General features: G+C 35.0%; 1 protein-coding gene across 1 annotated transcript; it reads left to right on the forward strand.

Moving 5' to 3' along the window:
* Positions 1–5: 5 nt before the first annotated feature.
* LOC144255927 (E3 ubiquitin-protein ligase TTC3-like) lies at positions 6–24460 on the forward strand. The gene is made up of 11 exons (XM_077801070.1): positions 6–165; positions 2531–2623; positions 10928–11082; positions 11530–11572; positions 11889–12039; positions 12716–12800; positions 14352–14405; positions 15352–15472; positions 17736–17821; positions 20976–21038; positions 23925–24460. Exons 2-6 carry the CDS (start codon positions 2551–2553, stop codon positions 12768–12770), a joined length of 477 nt encoding a protein of 158 aa, XP_077657196.1. The 5' UTR covers positions 6–165; positions 2531–2550; the 3' UTR covers positions 12771–12800; positions 14352–14405; positions 15352–15472; positions 17736–17821; positions 20976–21038; positions 23925–24460.
* The last annotated feature ends 1175 nt before the right edge of the window (positions 24461–25635 follow it).

Consider the following 25635-nt stretch of genomic DNA (forward strand, 5'->3'; position numbering starts at 1 on the left):
CCAGAGGCGGCGGCGGCCTGCGTCCGAGGCTCGCGGGCTGCGGGCTGCAGGCCCGCGTGAGTGCACAGCCAGCGCGCGGCAGGGCTCCCGGATGTGTCACCTTGTCCCGTCACAGTCGAGATGTCCCGGGAGCTGGGCCCTCCACACCCCCTCCGTGGGTGTGTGGTGAGTGTGTGCGCGTCGCCCCGCATCCCTTGCAGAGGTGCCTGCTGTGTGTGCGTGGGCCGGTGCCCGGCCCTGGGGGGTGTGGCCGCTTCTGTCTGTCCCGGTGGGTGTGTCCCCTTTGTCCGCCCCCTTCGCGAGCTTGGGCCTAGGGTGCTTGTGCGACGTGGGGGCGGCCACTGTGTGCGCAGCCCCGCGCCCCGGTCTCGGTTCGTGCGTGGGTGACACCTGCTAGGCGCTCGTGCACGCGCCCGTGGGGCTCCTCCTGGTCCCCTTTATGTAGGTGGCCAGTTTTCTCGGAGGCGGCGTGGGCGCTCACGGCCTGGCCCCCCTTTTGTCACTGTTCCCTCTGGGACGTGCGTGGCCGCTCCTGCTGCAGTCGCGACCCTCACCTGGCGCATCCCCCCGCGAAAGTGTGCGTCTTCGCGTGGGTGCGGCATAGGGCCTGTCGCGTGCATGATCTCGTGTGCGGGGATGCGTTTGCGAGTGTTCGTGAGTGCGCGCGCCCTTGCATGTCTGCGTTCTCCGCGTTCTAGACACCTGTGTGCGGAGAAGGGCTGCCAGTCCAGAGCCGGCCCGTGCGCAGGGGATTAACCAGGGAGGGGGACGCCACCCCAGCGCTCCCGCTCTGCGGTTCCTTCGCTGAGCCTCTTCCTTCCCCAGAACGCCAACACGAAGGGGGAGGGCATCCAAGGGTCTGGCGGCCACCTGCTCTGCAGTGTCGGGACGTCATTTTGGCCAGTGGAGCCATACTGTTCTGGGGACAGAATAGGGAGACCTATTAGGGGGAAAAATTGATCAGAGACATGGGTGAATGGGATGGTACCAGTGAGTTGTTCCTTTTCTAGAGGCGCCCTAGATTCTGAACGCCCTTAAGATGCCAGCTCCTTCCAAAATATGTGCCCCTGCCAGCCGGCAAATGCATAGTAGCTATCCCTGGACGTTCTCGATGATACTTACTGGTTTACAGTGTTTTATGACGTTCACATAAATGTCTTTCTGTTCTGCCCAACGGTGAGGGAAACGAGGTAGAAATCTTAATTCCTCCCCTTGGGAGGAGTAAAATCACAGTTTGCTTATGATTACAGTCCTAGTTAGGACACCTTTTGTTGAAAGAAATTTGTATTTTATCATCAGGATAGTGGAATTTATTATAAGGATATACGGGAAGGGAAAAGAAACTTCAAACCCATTAGGGACCCACCTACTACTACTATTATTCGTTCCTGCTTTGCACTCAAGGGCTGCGTTTGGTGTGTCTCTGTTCTGTGGCAATTTCCTATTCTTGACTACTTTTCCATTCTTTTAATTTGTGGAGCATTTTGAATATAAATGGAGATCTAATGGATGATTTAGATTTTACAGATGTAATTATTTTGCCAGATTTACTTCAAATCTTTTTTGTAAAAAAATAAAATTAAAAGATTGTGGAGGTACTTTCAGTTCCTCCCCCTCCTTACCTAGAGATAGCCACTGTGTTTAGGTTTGTGTAAATCATTTCTTTGCATATTTTATACTTTGCTCACGGTGAATCTACAAACATACATTGTGTTGTTGGATTTTAAACTAATGATATTAAACTACGTGTGTTTTTTTGCAACTTGCTTCTTTCACCCAGTATCACATTTAGAGATTTCTGTATGAATAAATTGAATGATCAGTTATGAATAATCTTTGGTGAATTCATTTTAATTCCTGGTATAGAATTACATTGTATGAATATACCATAATTTATACATTCCCCTATTGATGGACTATGAAGTTGTTTCCAGTTTTTGACTCTTTAAAAACAGTCCTGCAATAAATATCTTTGTACCTGTGTGCTGTGCACACATTTGGAAGTTTCTCTAGGAAGTATGTCTGTGTAGTAGATTTGCTGGGTAGAAGTATGTGCATCTTCAATTTAAACAGATATTACAGAAGCTCTCAAAGCGGTTTTACCAATTTTCACTGTTGGTATTGAGTGAAAACACCCATTTCCTCATATCCTTGCTAACACTATGTCATTATACTACATTTTTTTGTCTTCTCTTTACTGACCAGCTTCTAATGACTAGCTTGCTGTTGCATTTGCTTGCAGTCATCTAGGCTTTTGCCTTAGCCCTGTGTCAACATATGAGTTCCTGTCTCAAGCTAATTAGCTCAATCTTTAATGCATTTGATCCTCAAAATTAATTTCAATGAACATTTATTATGTACCTAATATTGAGATGGTTGATGTAGAGATAGGATTTCCATGATATGTATCTCTCAAGTGGCAGGTGAGGGGAATTAATTAAAGCATTTTTATAAGATGAATGTTTTAAAAATCTTTTCTCTTTATTTTAATGTAATATTTGATATATTGAAAATGTGTAACATATGCAAGCTGTGAAGCAAAACAATAAAATGAACACCTGTGAATCGACCAGAGTTAATCCAAGAATCAAAATAACCAACATTGAATTTGTTCACCCAAAAGGTGATTATCTTGAATTGTGTGTTATTCTTTGCATTTAAAAAATAATTTTTATCAGATTTGTAAATATCCCTCAACAATGTATTGTATGTTTTCTGTGTTTGGAGAAAAAGAAAGAAAGGAATTACTGGGTACTGTAGTCTTTGGGAACATGTTTATTTCATCCAGTGTTACATTTCTAAGGGTCACTGATATTGAGAATGGATGTAAGTCTTTAATTTTTACTGCTGTGTAATATTCCACAGGTGAATATAACACAGCTTATGCATTCTCCTATTGGCGGGCGTTCTGGTTGTCGAGGTTTTGTTACTTTGAAGAGTCTTGTATATACAGAGTTGAAAGAATTTCTTTTAATTTTCATCCTGGGGTATATGATTTTCCAAGTAGTATATGGGAACAGGAGATGTTAATGAATTTCTAGATCATTAAATTCTGTATGTGATCTTTCTTGAAACTGTATGCCTGAGACCAATAATAGAGTCCTGCTGGTTCAACTTTCACACCTTCCCTTTCATCACAGTAGTGTTTTACATAAAACAAACCACATACCTACAAAGAAGAACTAGGGAATAGCCCCAAGTAGGAAAACTCTGGAAACCAAAGAGGTAATTTAAAATACAGTGTATAGCATTGGGGAAAGCCATCTTTAATTCAGGCAACACCTCTCCAGTATTTCAAGAGATGCATGTCCAATAAAATTTCACTTTTCTATTTAATTATCAGTATATGTAGCTATTTTGATTAACTGTATTGTTATTAATAATTATGCATTTAAAAGAAACATTCATTTTAGTTTTAAATGCTACTATAATACTCTATAAATTCATCATTTGCAATTATTTAAGCTTGATGCCAGAATTTTTTAGATGTTGCTGTAAAATGTGAGTGATTTTTTCAAAAGCATTTTTGGTGGTTTATGAGAAGAAAAAGAAAAGTAGTAAACGTAAGCTGTTTGCTAGAAGTGGAATTGCTGGGCAAAGGGTGTGTAAATATTCAACTTTACGAATGATTCCAGGGTTTTAAGTGGTTGTACCAGTTTACATTTTGGCCAAAAGATTTTCCAACTTAGATATTTTCATCAGCAGTGTGTAAGTTGATGTGTATCCTCTCCAATACTTATGTTAGATGTCCTAATATTTGCCACTGGAATGGGTATGATATGATACATCGTTGTGGTTTTAATTTGCATTTGTTTGATTATTGAGATTGAACATCTCTTCATATATTTATGAACCATTTATATTTTCCTTTTATGAAATACTGGTCATGTCTTTTTATCCATTTTTTTCCTATTGAGTTGTCTTATAAAACTGGTAACAGGTCTTTTATTGATTATATACATTGTAAATATCTTCTTCCAGTTTTTGGCCAGTCTTTTTACTCTTCATGGTATATTTCATTCACTCTTTCTTAATTTTAATGTTCTGTAACTGAAAACCTTTCTTGTTTTGGGTTTATAAAGACATTCTCAAGTGTTTCTTTCTAGAAGTTTTAAAATGACACTTTTCACATTTAAATTCATAATCCATCTGAAATTTATTTTTCCTTTTTTGGAATGGTGTTAGTGATTCACATTCATTTTATCCCTTCATGTGGTTCCAGCCCCTCAGTCACTAGTGATCTGCTGTACTATTTCTTTTATGTTTGGCTTCTATGTGCATGATGGGTCTGTTTCTGGTTTGCCTTTCTGCATCACTTGTCACCTGTTCTGAATCATTTGCAATCTTTTTCTGTGTTGATACTCACATGGTCTTAATCAATAATGCTATCATTTTACCAAAAATTTTGATATCTGGGGAGGACTTGAGTCTCAGCTATTTTTGGACATTTGGATTCTTTAAAGGATCAGTTTGTTACATGAGACATGAAAAACCTTTTGGGACTTAATTGAAATTCATTGAGTAAGTTCTGGGGAGAATTAAAACCCTGAGGATTTTGAGAATATAGTATTTTTATTTATTTAGGTTTTCAGTGTCTTTTAATACAGTTTTATAATTTTCTTTATGGAGATTATTCACTTTTTAAATGCTGATCCAATGTTTTAAATTGTTGTTGGTATTATAAGTGCCAGTGTTTAAGAAACTATTTTAAAAAATTTTAACAGATACAACATTTTTTATACCTTTATTTTTATTTATTCATTTTTTTTTAAAGAGAGAGTGAGAAAGGAGAGAGAGAGAGAGAGAATTTTTAATATTTATTTTTTAGTTCTCGGGGGACACAACATCTTTGTTGGTATGTGGTGCTGAGGATCGAACCCGGGCCGCACGCATGCCAGGCGAGCGTGCTACCGCTTGAGCCACATCCCCAGCCCCTATTTATTCATTTTTATGTGGTGCCGAGGATCGAACCCAGTGCCTCCTCGCACATGCTAGGCAAGCGCTCTACTACTGAGCCACAACTACAGCCCCAACAATCTATTTTCTGACAATTATTAGTAAGTAGCAATTTAATGTTTTTAATATTGCTTTTTAGTTATCCACTTGATAAACTTCTAATATTTCTAATATATTTCCTGGAATTCCTTTTTTTATGTGAATAATTATATCATTTGCAAATGGTGACAGTTATTTGCTCTTTTATTTTTTTAATGTTCTAGCACACTTTTAGATCTATGTTCAATGGAGGTGATTATGATTATTCATTAGAAGTGAGTCATTATAATGGGCTTACAGATCTTATTCCCAATTTTAAAGAGAGTGTTCTCCCATAAAGAATAACATTTTGCTATGAGCTTTTGTAGACATCTTTGAATGTGTCCAGGAAATCTGCATTTTGTCATATGTTTTTCTGCATCTGTTGAGAAATATCTCGGTTTTTTTTTCCTTTTTTTTCCTATAACAATTACCCCCTGTAATTGTTATAAATATAATGAATTTCAATTTATGGGTTTGAAAATTCTTTATTCTTGAGATAAATCCAAACTGGTATTGATGGATTATCTGTTTATGAACTCCTGGATTGAATTTGCTAATATTTTCTTCAGAGTTTTTGAATCTTTTTATAAATAGAATTCTCTTTTTCTTTATTGACTACCTGATTCTGGTATTACTTTATACTGAACTTATATATTGAATTAGCAAGTAGTTCCTCTTTTTTCAGTTGTCTGAGAGAGTTTGGATTGGTCTGATTTGTTTCTTAAAAAAATTGGTGAAACCTATTTGAAAATGACCTAAATTTAGTATTTTTTTTTGTGGAAGCTGAGTAGTCATTAGCAGTTGAATGGTAGTAGGAGTGTTCAGGAACTCTATTTATTTTAGTTATAGAAATTTGTCCTTTCATTAGCATGTTTAAAGTTTATTGGCATCAAGTTAATAATATTTTAATATCCCTTTCAATCTTTTCTTTATTTGGATGTTCCCTTTTCTCATTTTGAATATTATTTATGTCTGACTTCTCTCTCTGTCTCTATTTCTCTCTTTTATTATTGCCAAAGTTTGTCTGTTTTATTAATCTTCACAAAAGACTAACTTTTTATGGGGGCAAGGCGTGTGCTAGGGATTGAACCCAGGTCCTTGTGCATGCTGATTTCCCTCTTTTATTTATGATTTCCTTCCCTTTCTTTTCTTTTTCTAACTTAAATTGCAAGTTTTAACATCAATTTTAGCCATTTTTGTTTTCTAGTATAAGCATGTAATGCTATAAATTTTCTTGAAATTCATTATTTTCTTCATCTAAGTTTCTAATGCTTTCATTAATTTTCAGAAATTAAGTTCTTATAAAAAGTTCAATTTTTATTTTTTTTGGCTTACTATTTAGAAATGCTTTTTGCTTGTTTGTTTGTTTTGTCTTGGTACTGGGGATTGAACCCAAGGGGCTTAACTACTGAGCCACATCCCCAGCCATTTTTTTATATTTTATTTAGAAACAGTCTGTTTCTGAGTTTCTTAGGGCCTCGATAAATTGCTGAGGCTGGCCTTGAACTCACTATCCTGCTGCTTTAGCTTTCCCAGCCACTGGGATTACAGGCATGTGCCACCACACCTGGCATGTTTTATCTTTTCAAATGTATCTGCATTAACTTTTTCATTGTTTTAATTTTCAGGTGTATCTACGTTATTTTTTTTTCACCTATGTTGTTAGAGAATGTGTTCTTGTTATTCTTTCATTCTTATTTTTATGACCTTGTCCATAGTAAATTCTATAATTTTCCTGTAATCATTAAAGATAAGAAATTGTGTTGTTCAGTCTTTATATTAGTTTTTATCATATCATTAATTGAGAAGAGTATGTTGGAATCTTCTGTTACCTTCTAATAGACTTTTTATACTTCTAACAGTTTTTGTTTTTATGTATTTTGAGGTACTTATATTAGCTGCATACAAGCTTAATATTTTCTCTTAACATATCTACTCTGTTGCGATCCTCTCTATTCCTAATTTTGCTTTTTTTGACTTAGAGTCTTTGGTGGTAATTTATCTAGAATGTGCTTTTCATTTGATTTTCACTTTTTTCATATTGCTGGTCTTATCTTTCAGGCCCATCAGACAATCAGTGTCTTTTAATTGGTAGGATTAGAAGTTCCTTTAGTTCAGGACTCTTGATTGGTGGTCAACTCAGTTTTTATTTAAAACTATTTTATAACCCTTTTCTTAAAAGAATGTGGTGAGAATATTATGCAAAGTCTGCTGCTAGTTTTATTTATGCTTTTTTTGAAGAAAATATCTTTTTCTTATAGCTGCATTGGATTTTGTCTTTGATTTATATCATTTCATTTCTAAGTTTAGATGGAAATTAATTTTTTTTATTCAATTTTGGATACTTGATGTTCATTCTGAATGTTGTCTTTCATGAGATCTAGAAGATTCTGGAGCCTTGTATTCTTTAAATATTGCCTCTTTTTTATTTGGACTGTTCTCCCCTTCTGGAGTTTTAACTGGCTATATGTATGTGTAACTGTTTCTAGATCACTTACTCTTCCCCCATCCTACTTTTCATCTTATTTCTCCTTAATAAAATTTTTAGTGCTGGGTAATTTCATCCTTCTTATGGTCTAGTTTGCCATTTTTCTCTTAGGTGTGCCTAGTTTTCTCTCTAATCCCCCATTTTTTTTCACTTTTAACAATTATATTTTTAATTTCTCAAAGTTCAGCTTGGTTATTTTTCATATATACACATTCATTCATTGTAGTCTCATGTTACTTGCTCATTTTGTAGTTATTCACAGACTGTGTGTGGAAATCTCAATGTTTCTATCCTTAGGGGATCCAAATTTATTGCTTTTTTTCCCCATCTGTTGTCTGCCCCTCATGGTGGCTTGTTATTTCCAGTGCTTGGTGATCCCCTATTATAAACTCTAAAGATCTATTTGGTAGGAATTTGTGAGGGTCTTGAGAGCCTAACTGGAAGTTACTTTTCTTTCTGAAAGCATTTGTATTAGCTCTGGCTGGGAGACAGGAGTTTAATTTAACCCACTTTTCAGTTCTGACATTTTGCTTCCGGTCTAGGGTTCACGTCTTGAGAGAGTCTCCTGAAATATATTTCTGTGAGCAGAAAGTACTTAAAAGTATTTTAAAAAATCCAAGATCTGCTTTTCTACTACTTACTGCTTTTAGTTGCCAAGTTCCTGTCTAAAAGTTTGCTGCTTTTTTTGGGGAGAGGGTCTCCTGAAATGTATTTCCATGAGCTGAAATTACTTAAAAGTATTTTTAAAAAATCCAAGATCTGCTTTTCTTGCATTGGTAGTGTCCTTCAGAATCTAGTTCATCATAACTGATGTGATCAGAAGTGTATTTTAAGATTAATTTTAGTAATATATTTAGCTTGTATTAGAAAACTTTTGTTGTATCAAACATAGTATTTCTTTATGTTATCAATTTTCTATTAAAATAAATTTGTTTAAAAGGCTGGGTTATTCTGAAGGGAGATATTAAATAAATAATAGTATAGGTGACAAGCAGACTGCACCGTGTATCCTCTGGACCCATAGTGACCTTACAGAAATGAACCTGTGGTGATCAAACAGTGTAAGAACTGTGTCAGGAGTGGGCAGGGTGCTCTAGGCTTGTAGAGTAGAAGTGCAAAAATAAACTTGGTACTGTGGAAAATGCTTCCTAGAATTGAGTGTCAAGGATTGGTAGGCACCAGATGGTCACAGAGTAAGGTTTGTTTAGGAATGATGAGCACTTGGGTATGACTAGATTCCATGTTATATGTCACGAAGTGACTGGAGATAGAAACAGGAATAGGATCACATGAAACCTATGCTTATAGTAAGGAGGTTGGACTTTATTCTGATAATGAAGGAAAGCTGTTGAATGATTTTCTGCTGTAATATTATATGATCAGTGTTTTAGAGGATACCAGGTTTGACAGTAAACCACAGTTAGGAGATCATTTCTGCATTTTTGAGAGGAATAAAGGTAAAGATACAACTAAAGCAGTGGCACTGGACATGAAGAGGTATATGTGTGTGCTAAATTTAGATCTTGGGGAAGAAGAAATTGAGGACTTAGTGGTCAGTTGGATAGAAATGTTGAGGAAAATAGGGAGTCTAGATTGACCCCCAGATTTTTGGTTTGAGTAACCATGTGGCATGTAGAGCAATTAACTGATAAATAGCATATAGAAAGAGGAAAGAACTTGGTTTCATTTGCATTTTTTTTTAGGAAAAAGTTGTTTGTTTTTCAACTTACTGAAACTTACTGAGGGGCTTATGGGACATCTTGGTTAAGATACAATAGCAATTGGCACAGAGGGTCTAGAAGTTAAGAGAAGGATTTGGGATTTTAGCATTTGGCAGTTTGGAAGCCATTGTTTTCCTACAGTACCATATGAGATAATTTTAAATGGTACATGGATAAGCACTTGAAATTTTTTAATAGTTAGGATTTTATGTGTATGAAAAACATAACTTGTGGATCAAACCTATGACATCATGGACATTATCACTTAGGCCAAGTGAGTACAATGAAAGGAAAATATTAGTAAAAATGCATGTGATATATGGAAATGGCAACAATCATGGTGAAGCTATGCAAATAAAGTTCAGAAAGTGCTGTTTTAAGCCCTGGGTATGGTGGATAAGGTCACCAAGGACCTTAATTTTACTGAGACTATTTTCCCATTTTTATAGTGGAGATGTTGGCATGTGGGGCTACTAAGAATTGTTATGAGAATGAGATGATGGCTTGTAAAGCACTTAGTGCAGTATTTTGACACATTGTATAAAGAGTTTGCTAGGAAGCCTGTTACTGTTCTTCACTTTAGATATTGCAAGGTTTTAATACACTCAATTGGATATAATAAGAAGGATTTATTAAAGAAATATTTCAAGGATTGATGGTGGTCTTGCTTAGGAAAAAAGAAGCTTTACTAGTTCTAATCATAATGGGATAATAGTGAAAGTGAAAAGGTGTAAGAAATGGTGTTAATCTTGGTGCTGGTGATGGTAGAAAAAGAAAGCCTTTATTTGGGCAAGAGTTAGAAGTAGTAAAATGAATTTTTCAGTGATATTTAGTGTAGCTGTTCTCTGAGAGCTCTAAAAATCCTCATTATTGAACTTTTTTTTCAGGGGAAAAAAACACAAATCCTTAGTCTAAAACTCTGGCCCTAGTTTCCCTTTTCCCCCATTGAAATAAATATTTTTAAAACATGTGTCTTAGTAATGTGAGGTTTTTTTTTCCCTCCTTTGTAGTCTAGCAGTGCTCTGTGTTGTGGTGGTTGGGAGACTGTTAGAAGAAGGTGTAGTTACAAGATGGCATGTCTGGATGTGGACATCCATTCATGTCTGAATGTCTGCAAGAGATTTGAAAGACTCACCCTGGACCACTCTGGTCCTGCCCCTTTCCCCAAGATGGAGAGATGCTGAGAGACACATAGGGGAGTATGAACACTGATAGGAAACTGTTTCTCAGTGGTAAGGATTTAGTTCAGGCCAGGAAATTGAGAATGTAGCATTTCATATATGGTAAAACATGGGATGCAGTAAAAGCAGGTGGTGTAAGAGTGCAGCAGTGGGAAGATGCCTTTCTATTTTGAGCAGTCATTTGAGGCTTACTGTATGCTAGGCACATACAAAGGAAATAACAGTGCCCTTATCTTCCATCTAAGGGATACATGTAAACAGATAAGTTCAGAGTAGTGATGGTGAATATCTGAGCCTGAGGAAAGGAAGAAGCAGATAAAACTATTGGGAGAGAATGGGGGGAGAATCACAGAATGGGGACAAAAATCAGTGTTCTGATTGGAGTTCCTTGAAGCATAGGTTTTAAGTATTTTTCAGTTATACTATAGAAGCCAGGAAGAATGCTGCTCATGTCATCTCAAATGATTTAATTACTGAATTGGATTATGTTATTTCCTTAGGATTGTGTGCCATGGACAGTTTTACTGATGGAGACTTCACTGTGGTGGATTATGCATTGTTGGAAGATAGACCTTACGAAGATGATTGTGTCTATGCTCCTAAATATAACATGGATGACCATGTTCGTGTGACTCAGCTTTACTGTGAAGGAGTGGTAAGTAGGTTTGTTAAATTTTTGTTTTTAACATGGTATATCCTAAAGACTTTCTGATTTAGGGCATTTGTGTAAAGATTTTGTGTGTGTGTGTGTGTGTGTGGGGGGTTATAAGAAGGAACACATGCTTTTGAAGAGGTTATTATTCAAAAGAAATAAGCTGTGCCTCAACAATAAGAATAGATTTCAGAGAATAAGTGAAGACATGAGGCGGCTTTCTGAGAATGAGAAAAACTCTTGAATAGAGTTGTAGAAAGAAACTCAGGAAACATGAAAAAGGCATTAAATTAAGACTCACTGGCTACAGATATATTCAAAGCATATAAGTAAATGTACATTACATTTTTTTTTCAGTTTAGTTCTGCTAATCCATTGATTGAAAGTCAAAAAGTATACTTGTGTATTTTACCAGTTGCAAATAGAAATAATTTTCTTTTTTTTTTTTAGGGTATGAAGTATAAAGATTATGCCCAAAGCGAGAAACATTTAGGTGAGCATGTTGACATATTAACGTTAATTTATTGATGGACCACAAATGGAGGTGATTTATCTAGTCATATCAACAAATCAGATTCATATGTCTTCTTAAAAATAGATTCTTACTATTTTTTTTTCCTGGAAACCAAAATCTTTCTTTGTAAATTGAGTTTTAGCCAACACTTAAATATTCTTAACATCTAGCAGTTTAAAACATTAATTCATTTCTTGTCTTCTCATATCCATTTTTACCTTTTCTGTATAGCAGTGTTGATTCATTAAAAATCAGGGCACAAATATTAATTTTAAACTTTTTTATTTTAATTAAGAATTTGACATCTGCAATATATGGTGTAGTAAACCACTTTCTGTCCTGCAAGATTACTGTGATGCCATTAAAATATATATCTTCTGGCCACTTCTTTTTCAACATCAGCACAGTTCTGTAATATCACGATTACATCCCTGTGTGGAGACCATGTAAGTCACTATATGTTATTCATTTTGGATGAGCGGTGATAAATAAGCATGTTGCACAGTGCTAAGGAATGCCAAATACAATGGAAGGCTTATACCTCATTCTTTTTTTTTTTTTTTTTTGGTGGTACTGTGGGTTGAACTCAGGGTCTCCCCCGTGCTTGACAAGCTACACCTTCAACCCTTTTTTAAAAATTTTATTTTGAGATGCAGTCTAGCTAAACAAAGTTTAAGCTGGCCTTAAACTTGAAATCCTCCTGCCTCACCATCTGGAATAGCTAGGATTTTAGGCATATGCCACCACACTTGGCTTACTCTTCATTCTTATATGCTGTTCAGTTTTGCTTTTGTTTAACAGGTAGAAAAAGTAAATTCTTGGAATTTGAATATGAAAGAAAATTTATAACATTATAATGAGATAATTCTGAATAGTATTAGATGGTAGACTTGAAGTTAAGTCAGGAAAAATTAAAATACTTTTATAAATGTCAGTGGTATAGAACTGAGAGAGAGAGGATATATGGTTTGGTCCATTTAATAAACTCCTTATTTATGTTACCTAGAGTGGAGAAAAGAACTGAATGTTTTTGTCAGATAGCTTGTAATATAAGCATAAAATTCAGTGAATTTGTATATATGAGAATGTAATCTTTCCACAAATAAATTTGTCTTTAAACAGTTCTCGTGCCTCTGAGATGAGTTTGAAGAAATTACAATATCTTGAGTTGATGTAAGATATTGTGGATTTGGCAAAGAAAGTTGCGGTAAGTGGTAGAATGTAGCCCCGCCTCCAAAGAATGTAAATATAGAGTGTCAGTTGTTAACTGTTAACTGCTATAAACTGTTACCAGTTTATAGCAGTTTATAGCAGTTAACAGATAAGCTTTTCAGTTTTCTTTACCTGAGATTATTCTGCTGTCAGAGTGTGCATGGTATGGAAGTGATAACGTTGGTGACCAATGTCCTGGTTCTGCCATGCCATAATGGACCAGGACAGTTTCTTGATATTGAAGGAGAGAAATTAGAATTTGTCACAAATGAAAGGGGGCCCTGGTTCATAGAAACCTTAATGACAGGTTCTAAAAGTAAACGAAATCCGTCTTTTGACATAAAAACATACCACTATTGACAAATACTTTGCCTTTGGGATAAAATTTATCAGGATAGATTTGAGGAGGTGTCTTTGTAGTATGGTGATTCTCTCTCTCTTTTGGAGGTAGGAGACTGAACTCAGGGGCACTCAACCACTGAGCTACATCCCCAGCCTGTTTTGTATTTTATTTAGAGACAGGGTTTCACTGAGTTGCTTAGTACCTCGCTTTTGCTGAGGCTGGCTTTGAACTCATGATCCTTCTGCCTTGACCTCCTCTCTCTTTTAAAAAGCCATTTGATAATTTTTCTTATTTCATTTGGTTATGGAGCCAGGTGTTATACTTGTTTTTATTCTGACTGTGAACTTAAATTTAGAAAGCATTCTGGTGTTTATTTCTGCTGATAACTCATTACAGTAACAAACCAGCCAATGTGCCTTGTTAGAAAACCTAGGTTTAATGAACTTTAAAAATCTACACATCTAAAATTTACACAAAATCAGTTTATTACTAGAACCTTGTGGAAGACTTTTGATGAGTTCTTGTTTTAGAGCTCTTAAGGGGTAAATTGATCATGTAAGTGCTTGTGGAAAATATACTACTATGTAATACAGTTACACATCATTTAATGATTGGGGTACATTCTGAGGAATGCACCATCAAATGGTTTTGTTGTCTTAGTATCATATGGTATACTTATACAGACCCAGATGGTGTAGATTAGTCACTGGATGTGGCCTCTTAATGCAATTAAGAGACAAAGTGAACACAGGTTGTGACTGCTGCTGGTATATGGCATGCTACTTTACAGTGAAGTTGTTTTTTTTTATTTCAATAAGTAGCAGTACACCCTAAAATAAGTTACATAAACCAGTAATGTAGTTGTTTAATATCATTATCAAGTGTTATACATATATATATATAATTATCTGTACTATTCTTTAATATAATTGGTAGTGCAGTAAGTTTTATATCAGCATCACATAAACTTGTGAGCAGTACATTTTATTGTGGTATGTAGGATGTCACCATAGCTACAATGTCATTAGGTAATAATCTTACACTCTGTTATAATCTTTGGGACCAATGTCCCATTTGGCTCATCATTGATGGAAAATGTCATTATGCAACACAAGACTATTCCTAAAATGGAGATTTTTTTCTATTACAAAATCCAGGAATAAGGAAAAAATGCTTTTTTGTTCTTTTTTTTTTATTTTGCAGAATGATTCATTCCTTATCGAAGGCTTATTGAGAATTGGTTATAAAATAGAAAATGTAAGTGTTAAATGTGGAAACCCAGCTCACCCACTGAATAAATGGCAGTCAAATCACTGCCCATTTTCCCATGTACTGAGACCATATATTCAAAGTTATATGTAATATTTGGTAGTATGGTTTCTATATTTTACTCAGTGTAATCTCATTTTGCAGGTTTGTTTCATTACATTTTTTTACCCATATATGATACAAGTTTTTTTCTTCTCTTTTAGATTGTTTTCCTAGCATATATTCCCCCAAATGAAATTATTAGGTCCCCAGTATGAATATTTTTACTGTATAATTACTAGGTAATCCTCAGATGCAGTGATAAACCAAATTTTAATGTTACTGGTGATAGAAATGTCTTCATGTTTCCTTTAAGCCTTATACCAGCAATGGCAATTCAGCTATTTAATTTCTGAGGTTATTTCATACATTAAAAGAACAAACTTTTCTGTTAACTCTTGACCCTTCATGAGAATCAGTGCTCTGAGCATCCATTTGCCTAGCCATAGTCTTGATTATCTCATAATAATTCTTTTGCCACAGACTATGTAAAATATGTAGTCCCTGTGGAGAACTTTAATCTATACCTTTAACCTTAAGGTAAAGAGGGAAGTCCTAGTCTAATTGAGATTTGAGGCTTCTTTTCTACCTTGTAAATTTGTACTCTTATACTGCAAAGGACAGCCTTTGACCAGGTTGTACACCTCAGCTTTCAGGTCTGTAATCATTGCAAAAGCATTTTGAACTCTAAGGGTAGCCCGAGGTCACCCAAAGATGGAACACGTGAGTCCACAGTTTCTGTTAACTTGTATGTTGTAGTCCAGTTATCCTCTATTGTGTGATGGAGTAATGAAAATACATTAGTTTTGTATAAAGGTTTGAAATACTGATTAAGATAAATATATATTGCCACAGAATACTTGAGTATCATTCTTCTTTCCTCTTTTTGAAACAGAAAATTTTGGCAATGGAAGAAGCTTTAAATTGGGTAAAATACACAGGAGATACAACAATTCTACCTAAATTAGGATTAATCGACAATTGTTGGTCTATGTTAAGTATTTTCTTCACTGAATGTAAGTATAAGTTCCTTAAATTGTTAACTCAGTTTTTAAAGGTATTATTTGGGAAATGGAATATATAATTATATGATTTCTCATTTATTCTAGCAGCATTTAAAAAATGTTTTTCTTTATAGTGTTTTTCTTCTGTATATGAAATAAAAGAACTTTATTTTTTTATTTCCTTTATTTATTTATTTTTATTCTTTTTAATAGTGACAGAGTATATTTTGACATATTATCCATACCTGGAGTATAACTTGAATAAGTGAACTTAAACCTTACAGTTAGTTTTATCCTGTTTTTTACCATTCAGATTATTGTGGCATCATACTTTAAAATCCTATCTAATAGTTGTCATAAGTTATAATATGTAATACTCAAATAAAAAGCTCACAACTGGGCCAATGTCTTTTTATTCATATGAGAAGATAACAGAAGGTAAAATTCTGATTTTCATTTTCTTTATAAATCTGCTATTCTTTTAGGTATGGAGAAATAGCCTTACATATTTCTCCAGTTTTCTGAAATGTTTTTCTTCCTTCATTTCTTTTTTTCTTTCTTTTCTTTTGTGGTGCTGGGGATTGAATCCAGGGCCTTATGCATGCTGGCCAACTCCTCCGCCACTAAGCTATGTCCCCAGCCCTGAAATGATTTTCTTTAAAGCATTTGAATATTAGCAGTAAATTTTTTAGAGTATACTTTATAGGAATCTTGACACAGAAAATGTTTTGACTCTTTAGTTGATGATAATCCATAATCTGCAATCTCCATTGTGAAGAGGGAAGATTTGTCTATTGACTTAAATAATAGAGAGGAATTAAATAAAGATAGCTCTTTCTGTTAGGCTCACTAGATACTGGGATGTATTATACTGATAGAGGTTATTCTCTTCATTGTTTTGAAAGCCTCTGATTCTTGACCAGGTTTTAGGGTAGAGGTGGAGAAGCAATATCATGTATTGCCACTATTGTGGGCCCATTTCTGATTCTCTCATAATAGCCCTGTGGGGTAGCTGTTATTCTCTCTTTTTTTTGCGGGGGTACTGATAATTGAACTCACAGGCCCGACCAGTGAGCCACATCCCTAGCCCTATTTTTTTTTGTATTTTTATTTTTTAGAGATAAGGTCTGTGTTGCTTAGTGTCTTTTTTCCTGAGGCTTGCTTTGAACTTGTGATCCTCCTGTCTCAGCCTCCAGAGCTGCTGGGATGATAGGCGTGCACCACCATGCCCAGCCTATTATTCTCAATTGTAGAAGTAAACAATCTAAGACTTATTAGGTTAAGAGAGATTTCTACAGTCTAGTAAGTAGTAGAACTTAGATAAGAAGTCAGGTCTCTGGCCTCAAAGTTCATGTTTTCCTCCAGCAACCTTGTTCTGTCCCTTAGTACTACTTTATTTGGTGACCTTCCCAGTTCCTTCTTGAATCTTAAATTTTAGGTATTCTTTTCACCCTAGAAATTAATGTTTTGCTAGAAGCATAACTGTTAGTCTGTTGCAATAAAAAATTTTACTATATTTTAAAAAATCCTTTTTATATAATAGCGTAAAATGTAGAAAATGAGGCCTGATAAACTTTTCACATTTTGGCTAACTAACTGTGTTTAAATTAGTTTATTTTATAAGAATATTTTTATAAGGATTTTTGTAAGAATAGTATTTCAAACTTCTTTTTGTTAACATTTCCTTTTTTGAAGAGTCTACTATTCATTTTAAATACTCACTTATTATATTGAATACAGTTTATTTATTTGTGGTGCTGAGGATTGAACCCAGGGCCTTGTTCATGTGAGACAAGCACTCTACCAACTGTGCTCTATCCTCAACCCTATATTGAATACATTTTGAAAAATATTCTCTAGGGTTTTATTTTTATACAATTTTGTTGAACATTGTACCTGGTGTACTGTAGATATTTGATAATATTTGTTCAATTGACTTGAGTAATTATGAGACCTATTTTGAAAATGTTATGACAAAAGTATTTGTTATAGTAACATAGTGTAATAATAAGTGGTTTCCTTTAATTGTTAATAAAAAGAGATTAGGTTTACTGCAAGCATCTGTTTTATGGAACGTTTTATACATTTTATAAGTTGTTTATTTCTAAAATATTTAATAAACATGAAATATTATAAGAAACAGGGTATTTAGAAAATATAATAAACTTTATGAATTCACCTACTTAACCTAAGAATTAGAATTTTGTGAGTACCAGTTTTTTTTTTTTTTTTTAACAAATATTCTCTCTCATTCTCTCCTAAAAATAAAACTTAGACAAGTATCACATAACTAAAGTTGTAACGGAAAACTGCAATTTACTTGAAGAATTTAAAACCCAAAATTGTGCAGAGTGTATGGAGGTGAGGATAAATATTTATCTGTAAATATGTATTAAGAGTTGCTTGTTGGGGGAGCTGTGGCTCAGTGGTAGAGTACTTGCCTAGCACTTGTGAGGCACTGGGTATGATCCTCAACACCACATAAAATAAATAAATAAAATAAAGGTATTATGTCTGTCTGTAACTAAAAAATATATTTTTTAAAAAAGAAAGAGTTCATTTTTGGGATAGAGTTGCGGCTCAGTGTTGGAGCACTTGCCTAGCATGTGTGAGTCACTGAATTTGATTCTCAGCACTGCATGTGAATAAATAAATAAAAGATCCATCAACAACTTAAACAAATAGATTTGCTTGTTAGAACTTTTAACACTCAGAGGAAGTTCATTAAAAAACCTGATGAAGGTTGGGGATGTGGCTCTGTGGTTGAGTACCCCTTGGTTCAATCCCTGGTACCGAAAAAAACAAAACAAAAACCTGTTGACAGTATCTAAGGAACTACTGTAAGATTTAATAATATGTTTGATGGAAAATGTTAATAAATTTTGATTTGGAAGAAGAGAGAATACCTTAATCTGAAATTTTTAATGATTTTAAAGCAGTTAATTAAAAAATTAAAAATTTGATTTTTTATCATCCTTTAATGATTTGAAGAAATGATTTTCCTTGATAACATTTTTATTGAGATGTAATTCACCTGTTCACTCAGAGGAAATAATGATTCTAATTAAAGTTTTAAAAAAAATTTTTTTAAAAGTTGTAAATGGACACAATACATTTATTTATTTATTTATTTATATTTATTTTTATGTGATGGTGAAGATCAAAGCCAGTGCCTCATGCATGTACCCCTGAGCCACACCCCAGCCCCTTAATTCAAATTTTAAAAAAAGATTTGGGGAGATATTTAATGTTCAATTAAGTTCTCTAGAGCTATTGATATCTAATTTATTTTAATTAATTTGTTTTTAAAAATTTGAATTGAAAAGTTTTGAATATATCAGTAACTTTTTTTTTGTGGTGCTGGGAATTGAACCCAGGGCCCTGTGCATGAGAGATGAGATGAAAGCACTCTACCATCTGAACTATGTCCACAGTCCCCCAGTAATGTGTGTTAGTAAGAACACACATGTTTTTACTAACCTGCCAGGTGATTTTTGGTAGTTAATCTAGTCTGTATTACCTTTATTACAGTTTATATATTTTTAAGCAGTAAGGTTTATTGAATAATATCACATTTGCTAACATAAAGTTAAAATTCTACTTTGCATTTCAATTTTAGTTTGCTGTCCCATATGGAAAAATATATTTAAAAATGGGTCTGCCGAATACTGCACGTGAGGGAAAAATTATTTTAGAAATTATTCACAATGTGTTGGTTTTCCTTGCTTTTTAATATTTCTTAACAAGTTAATATGGAGTTATTAGAGAAAGGTTTCTTTTAATATACATTTGTCCCTCAGTGTCTGAGGGAGATTGGTTCCTGGATCCTATCTGGTACCAAATCTGCTGGAGCTCAAATCCTTCATAAAAAATGGTATAGTATTTGCTGTACCTTGTACACTTGCTCCCATATACTTTAAATAATCTCTAGATCACTATATAATACCTAGTACTCTGTAAATACTATGTAAATAGTTGTTGTACTGTATTGCTTAGGGGAAATGACAAGAAGAAAAGTCTGTACATGTTCCTATAGACCCTTTTTGGTCTTTCCAAAAGTTTTTGATCTGCATATGGTTGCATCTGCAGTTGCAGAACCCATAGATATTGAGGGTCAACTGTACATCCCCAAATATTGGATATTACATTCTCCTTTTCTATATAAATAATCCCCTAGCTTATTTTTGATATTAAAGATGGAAACCCAGATCCATTTTTCCTAGGTATTGGTTTCTTGATTGTCTTTGAAGCTAATTGATGGGTCTTCTTTCACCTTGGTTTCTCAACAAGGAGAACTAATGAAATGAAGAGTTTTCCAAAGAAAGATTTAATATAGCTATTATCTATTACACCAGAGCCATTGAATATAGGTAAGAGCAAAACAGAGTAATGAGATCCTTTTTGTGTGGCAGCTCAAGTTAGAATGTTAGGATAAATAAAAATAAGATCAAGAATTGTAGAATCTTCCAAATTGATATGCATAATAGATTTTTATTTTTTATCTTTAGTTATTAGTAGCATTGGAGGTAACCTGAGTATTTGGAACTGATTAAATCCTGCAATTCAAGCAAGTCAGGTGCAGTGGTGAATTTGGTTCTGCCTTGCTCCATTTTCTTAAGGCATTCCAGCAGAGTCACCTGTTACTGTGTTTTTCTCATTTTGATGTCAACTACTTCCTTATAAATTATTAACTGATCAAAAAGGACTAGTTCCTAATACTTAAAATGCTACCTACTTAGGAGGTTTTGCTTTCTTAGAGGAAACTTTTAAAGGAAAAATAGTTGGAATGGTTGAGGATGCATGTGTTCTTTTCTACCTGATTTTGTTACTCAGCTGCTGGAATTTTGTAGTCTTCCCCCCAGGTGTGCTATTCTGTACCTAATGGCTACTTCAGGTGAGCCACCTAATATTATAGCAGCCTTTGAAGGTTGGGGTGTATGTAACTTCTCCCTTTCCTACCTTGCTCGTCCCCAGGGGGAATGAATCAATCTAGTCAACATGCTGCCCCAAGATTGCTACTCTATTCTATTGAGAAAAAGGTGGAAGAAAATCATTTCTGGCTTTATACTGTCAGACAAAACTAAAAAGATCAAAATTTGAAATGAAGCTACTTAACGTTACTGTTGCAATTTCCAAGCTCCTTTTTCCTGGAGTTCTTTGTCAAGGTGGCATATCCCTGACATAATGATCCTGTCCTCTGTAGTTACAGCATACATTGTAGTTGACTAACTTTTTAATAAGATGTCTTATTTGATCTTGACAATAGTCCTGTGAGCTGGACAGAGCAAGGATTCTCTTCAGTTTGAACACAGGATAGTTTAGGTTGGTTTTAAAGAAGGCTACTGGGGAAGTAATGAAGTGAGATTTACCCAGTTAAGTTCCAAATCTTGTATTCTTCCTGCTCTGCCATGAAAATGTAAAGTTTTAAAAACTTTTTTCATGCCTGTTTTCAGTGTAATATATGTTTATTTCATATGTAATGTGATTTACTGACCAAACGTTACTTCTTTTTAAGACCTGAAAACCACCTTCTTTATGGTAACCGAGCTCTTTGCTTTCTTCGTACTGGACAGTTTAGGTAAGTTGGTTAAAGTACCACAATCATTGAATTGTTATGCTAAATGGCCATTTGGGGGGAGGCATTTCTGTTTCATAGGTATGCAAGAACCCCCCCCCCCTTTTTTTCCAAAAATAGTTAAAAATTGTTAAAAAGAGTGTAGTAGGCTGTATATATACTAACTGTACCTGCAGCAGCTGACTGAGTGCAAGCTTTTGTCATATGTCCTGCATTGTTTTAATTGCTTCATGTTAAGTCTCACAGCAACTTTAATAGGTAGGTCATATTATTCTTCACACTTTACCTGTGACCAGCTTAGCTCATACCACTAGTGATGCTAATTTGAACACAGATCTTAGTTGATGTCAAAGTCTGTGTCTATAACACCTATAATATACTATGTCCTTTTGCGCTATTAATTAATCTGTTTTGGAAGAAATATTTTTACTGCCTTTTCTTCTATTTGTCTTGGTATGAAAAATTAAGTAAATATCCTTCATAAGTGAAAGAAAGCACATAAACTTAATAATATTACTATGAGTGTGGAATCATAACTAATTCTTAATTTCTTATGTTGAATATATTTTCTTGTTGAGAAAGATTGATGTAGATACTCTACCATGATTTTATTGCCTTGTCAGTTTTAAAAATTTAAGAAATTAATTATAAGAATTAATATTGAACATGTAGACTGTTTATTTAATTATGTAATACTTTACTGTAAGAAAGGTTTGGGGTATGCTGAAGAATATATTCACACAGTAGAATATTCAAAACAGAATAAATCAGAAAACCAATTCAGAGCTTGTTTTTTCAAAACAAGGCTACATAGGTATATGGGCCTGTAGGAATACTAATAATTCATATTTGACCCTGATCTCCTGTTGCTTAGAATGAAAAAGGAAAACTTGGCAAGTTACATAATTTTCATTATTTACAAAGCCCCAGTACACCAATTGCTGGAATGAGTTTTCCTCCTGGTGGTTCCTTCTGAAGGAAATTTCTTCAATGGCTTACTAATAATGTTAATTGAATGATAAGAGCTAAAAAAAAATTCTAGCAACATTGCTCTTTATAGGGGAAAAAAAAACCTCTGAAAATAAAGTTTTGGGTTTCACAAGTGTTTTTGTGATGTCAAGAAAACTGAGAACATGATTTCAATTGTTTTTCAGTAAAAGCACTTACGTTGGGATGTGCGAAGGTGTGGGTGGGGAAGACAATATATCCCAAGTATGTAGCTTTAAAAATAACATTTATTGTGTTTTTCTTTTATTATAAACAGAACACATTCTCATGGTAGAAAATTTGGAAAATACCAGAGTTTAAAAAGAAGAAAATAAAAATCACCAGTAATCCAACCACCTTGGAGAATACCGCTGTATTAACGTTATGCAGCTTTTAGATGGCTTAAGCCGTGGATAATCCGAGGCTAACTAGACTAGAGGAATGGATGGACTTAACACAGTCTTCCATCAATACCACTGTCCTCAACTGGTTCTGACAAGAAATGAGCTGCAAATGTCTTTAGGTTATTGCCTCTGGCTAGGTCCAGAATTGCAGATATTCTGTGGTGTTTGAAGGTGAATCTGTATACTTTCAAGATCAGATGAATAGGTTTGCAACTTGGCTAGCCTCTTGTGAAAATTGAGGTGCCTGTCTGAAACTTGCTGAGCAGAATGTCACCTACACTTGAGCTCTGAAAGCTGAGAGGAAAATCAGGGTGACTCACAAGGAGGATCCTCCTCAACCCCTGCTACAACAGGAGGTACATGAAAATAGAAACACAGAATCAGGTAGCTTGGTGATGTAAAGGCCAAGAGCAGGGCATTCTTGTACCTCCTTCCTGATGTTATAGCTTATTGTTGAATACCATCTATATTTTCACTAGAGCCAGGTCAGCAGCATTGAGAACCCTTTGTTCTTTATTAGGCAATCACCAGTATGTATTGGATGCCTGTTTAATGTATGAAGCTATGCCACACCAGTTTTATTGGTGTTTCCTACCTTTTTACACATTGTTTATGTCATTTGCTTGTAATGTAGGGTTAATGTTTTCAGAGTCCATAGTATCACTCCTGATCAAAATGATTAGAGTGATGAACCTTAAGAAAAGAACATGTTGTTAGTAATTGAAATGTGCCACTCACATAGGAGGACCTATGTCCTGAGAAGAGCTTTTAGCTGAGTTACCAAGGTTGAGATGTTTTGAAGCTCTCGAATCAGAGGGATGCTAGTTCTGCCATGGGAATCCTGCTGAGCATCTGTGGGGATAAAGCATCCTCCTTCCACTAGTTTGGGCAAGAATGCAGTTCTTAGTTATTCCAGAAGGCCAGGCTTCCTCTCTGCTATTGTAAAAGCAAAGGTGGAGCTGCAAGAGAACAGAAATGGAACATTTAAAATTAGGAAAGAGGAATAAAAGGATTAAAGTAAGAAATGCTGAAACTTCTAAAATAATTTAATTCTAAAAGATTAGTTAATATAAATTGGGACATTAAAAATCAAATTTTAAGGAATAACTTTGGCAAGTTTATTCTCTAAAAGGGTAAAAATAATAGTACTGTGTCTAACAACATGGGTGTGCTGTTGTGAATACTTTATGTAAATTCACTTATAAAAACCTTCACAACCATGTGAGGTAGGTGCTGCTGCCTCTTTACACATAGAGAGCCCAAATAAAGGATACAAGGTATATGTGATGGAGCCAGTGTTTGAGTCCAGACAGCCTGGATGCAGAGTCTTTATTATTATTCACTATGGAAAGGTGACGATAGAGTAAAAAGGAAATGTGAAAGTTGATAATTTTTAAAAACAAATGATCCAAATAGTCAATAAACATTTATGAAGACATGATTATCCTTACATGACATGCAGATTAAAAACTACAAGTTTCTTTTTCATATCCATCAGATTGGCAAAAACTTAAAAACTTCATAATACCAAGTGCTTGAGAGGATGTGGAACAAAGGAAACTTTCATACTCGGCTGGAGAAAGTATAAATTGGTACAGTCACTTTGGAGAGAAATCTGACAAGGTGAAGATGTGCATATTCTGGAGCCCACTTCTAGGGTCATCCCTTCCAAACTCTCAATGTGTACTCAAGAAGATATGTACAAGCCTTCATATATAGCATTGTTTATAAGAGTAAAGAAATGGAAACAACCTAAATGTCCATCAGTAGGGGAATGGATAAATAAATTATGGTATATTCATACAATGGAATTCTCAATGGCAGTTAAAATGAATGCAATGTTGGTGAAAAAAGCAAGTTGCAGAATGATTTGTACAGTATGATGCCATTTATATAATGTTTAAAAACATGCAAAACAATATGCATATTCTTAATACAGAGAATGTATTAAAAATGTTTTTAAAATGCATGGGCATGTTGAACACCAGGGGGGTGGCTATCTCTGGGGAAAAAGGAAGGAAAATAATTAACACAGTGGATGTCAACTATAACAAACTTCTGCAAAAGAAGCTGAAGTAAATATGGCAAAATGTTAATTTCTTGCTAAGTTGGTACACAATTGGTACATGGGTGTTCATTATGTTAATATGTTATTCTTTGTACTTTTATGTATACTTGAATTATTTGCTAAAGTGTAATTAAAAGTGCACATAAGAGGGGAAAAGCCCAAAACAGTACTCCCTAAACATCAGGGGTAAAATAAGTGAAAAATTATCTTCAAAGGAAAGAAATATAAATATTTCAATGCCAATGGCAGAGGGGAAAAGGCCTCAGATGAAGTATGAGTTGGGAAACAAATGGTTCGTTCAGAAATGGTCAAGGTATCTGTGATAGTGATTTTAATGTTAAAATAGTCATGCAGATGGAAAATCAGAGAGCTCCTTTGAATGGATGTAGTTGAAGCCAAGAGCCAATGAAAACCTGAGTCTGTGGATGTTGTGTTTGGGAAATGTGGAGATGGGGTTGGAGTGAGGGAGGGATGGGTGTGGGGAACTATGCTGCCTCTTGCTTCTCCTGTCTACTTCTCCCTCCTCCTGTGAAATCCTTTTAGGCTTAGGAATGTGTGTGGTGAGGGCCAGTGAGTCCCAGGATGCCGTCTGTGGGTGAGATTCCCTTTTACTTTGGTTTTCTAAGAGCACACTTTTCAAATACAATTTGCTAACTGCAGGGTATTATTATTATTATAATGACAGTTGTGATTGAAGTAACCAGAAACTTGTAGTTCAGAGGAGAATCAAGGAAAAGGAGTTGGGCATACCTGTAACTTTGGTAGCTAATGCAGCACATGCAATGTCTATCAATAGGCCTTGCTCACTTGTCCTTTAATTTGTTCTCATGGGACTCCTACATGGAAAATTCAGATTCTTCTGCCGGAGGTATAATGAACACTGCAAGAAATGTAATTGGAGAAAGGAAAAGCTTAGGCTTGAATGTTTTTTTTAATTTAGTTCAGAAAATCATGGAATTTTAAAAGTTGATATTTGACCTTTTGATATTAATTTATTTACTCAGGGCTGGGGATATAGCTCAGTTGGTAGAGTGCTTGCCTGTTATGCCTTCAATCCCTAGCACCACACATATAAAAGTTAATTTATTCATCATACAGTGTTCCCTTTCATCAGATGCCAATTGTGATTAGTAACAGACTC

The sequence above is a fragment of the Urocitellus parryii genome, chromosome 7 (assembly GCF_045843805.1).
Source record: "Urocitellus parryii isolate mUroPar1 chromosome 7, mUroPar1.hap1, whole genome shotgun sequence".
In the NCBI taxonomy this organism is placed as follows: Eukaryota; Metazoa; Chordata; class Mammalia; order Rodentia; family Sciuridae; genus Urocitellus; species Urocitellus parryii.

Excerpts from the sequence above, each read along its gene's own strand:
- LOC144255927 (XM_077801070.1), top strand. The coding sequence starts at position 2,551 with ATGAACACCTGTGAATCGACCAGAGTTAATCCAAGAATCAAAATAACC. Across the intron at positions 11,083-11,529 it reads AGCTTTACTGTGAAGGAGTG|GGTATGAAGTATAAAGATTA; the intron begins GTAAGTAGGTTT and ends TTTTTTTTTTAG. Across the intron at positions 11,573-11,888 it reads CCAAAGCGAGAAACATTTAG|AATTTGACATCTGCAATATA; the intron begins GTGAGCATGTTG and ends ATTTTAATTAAG.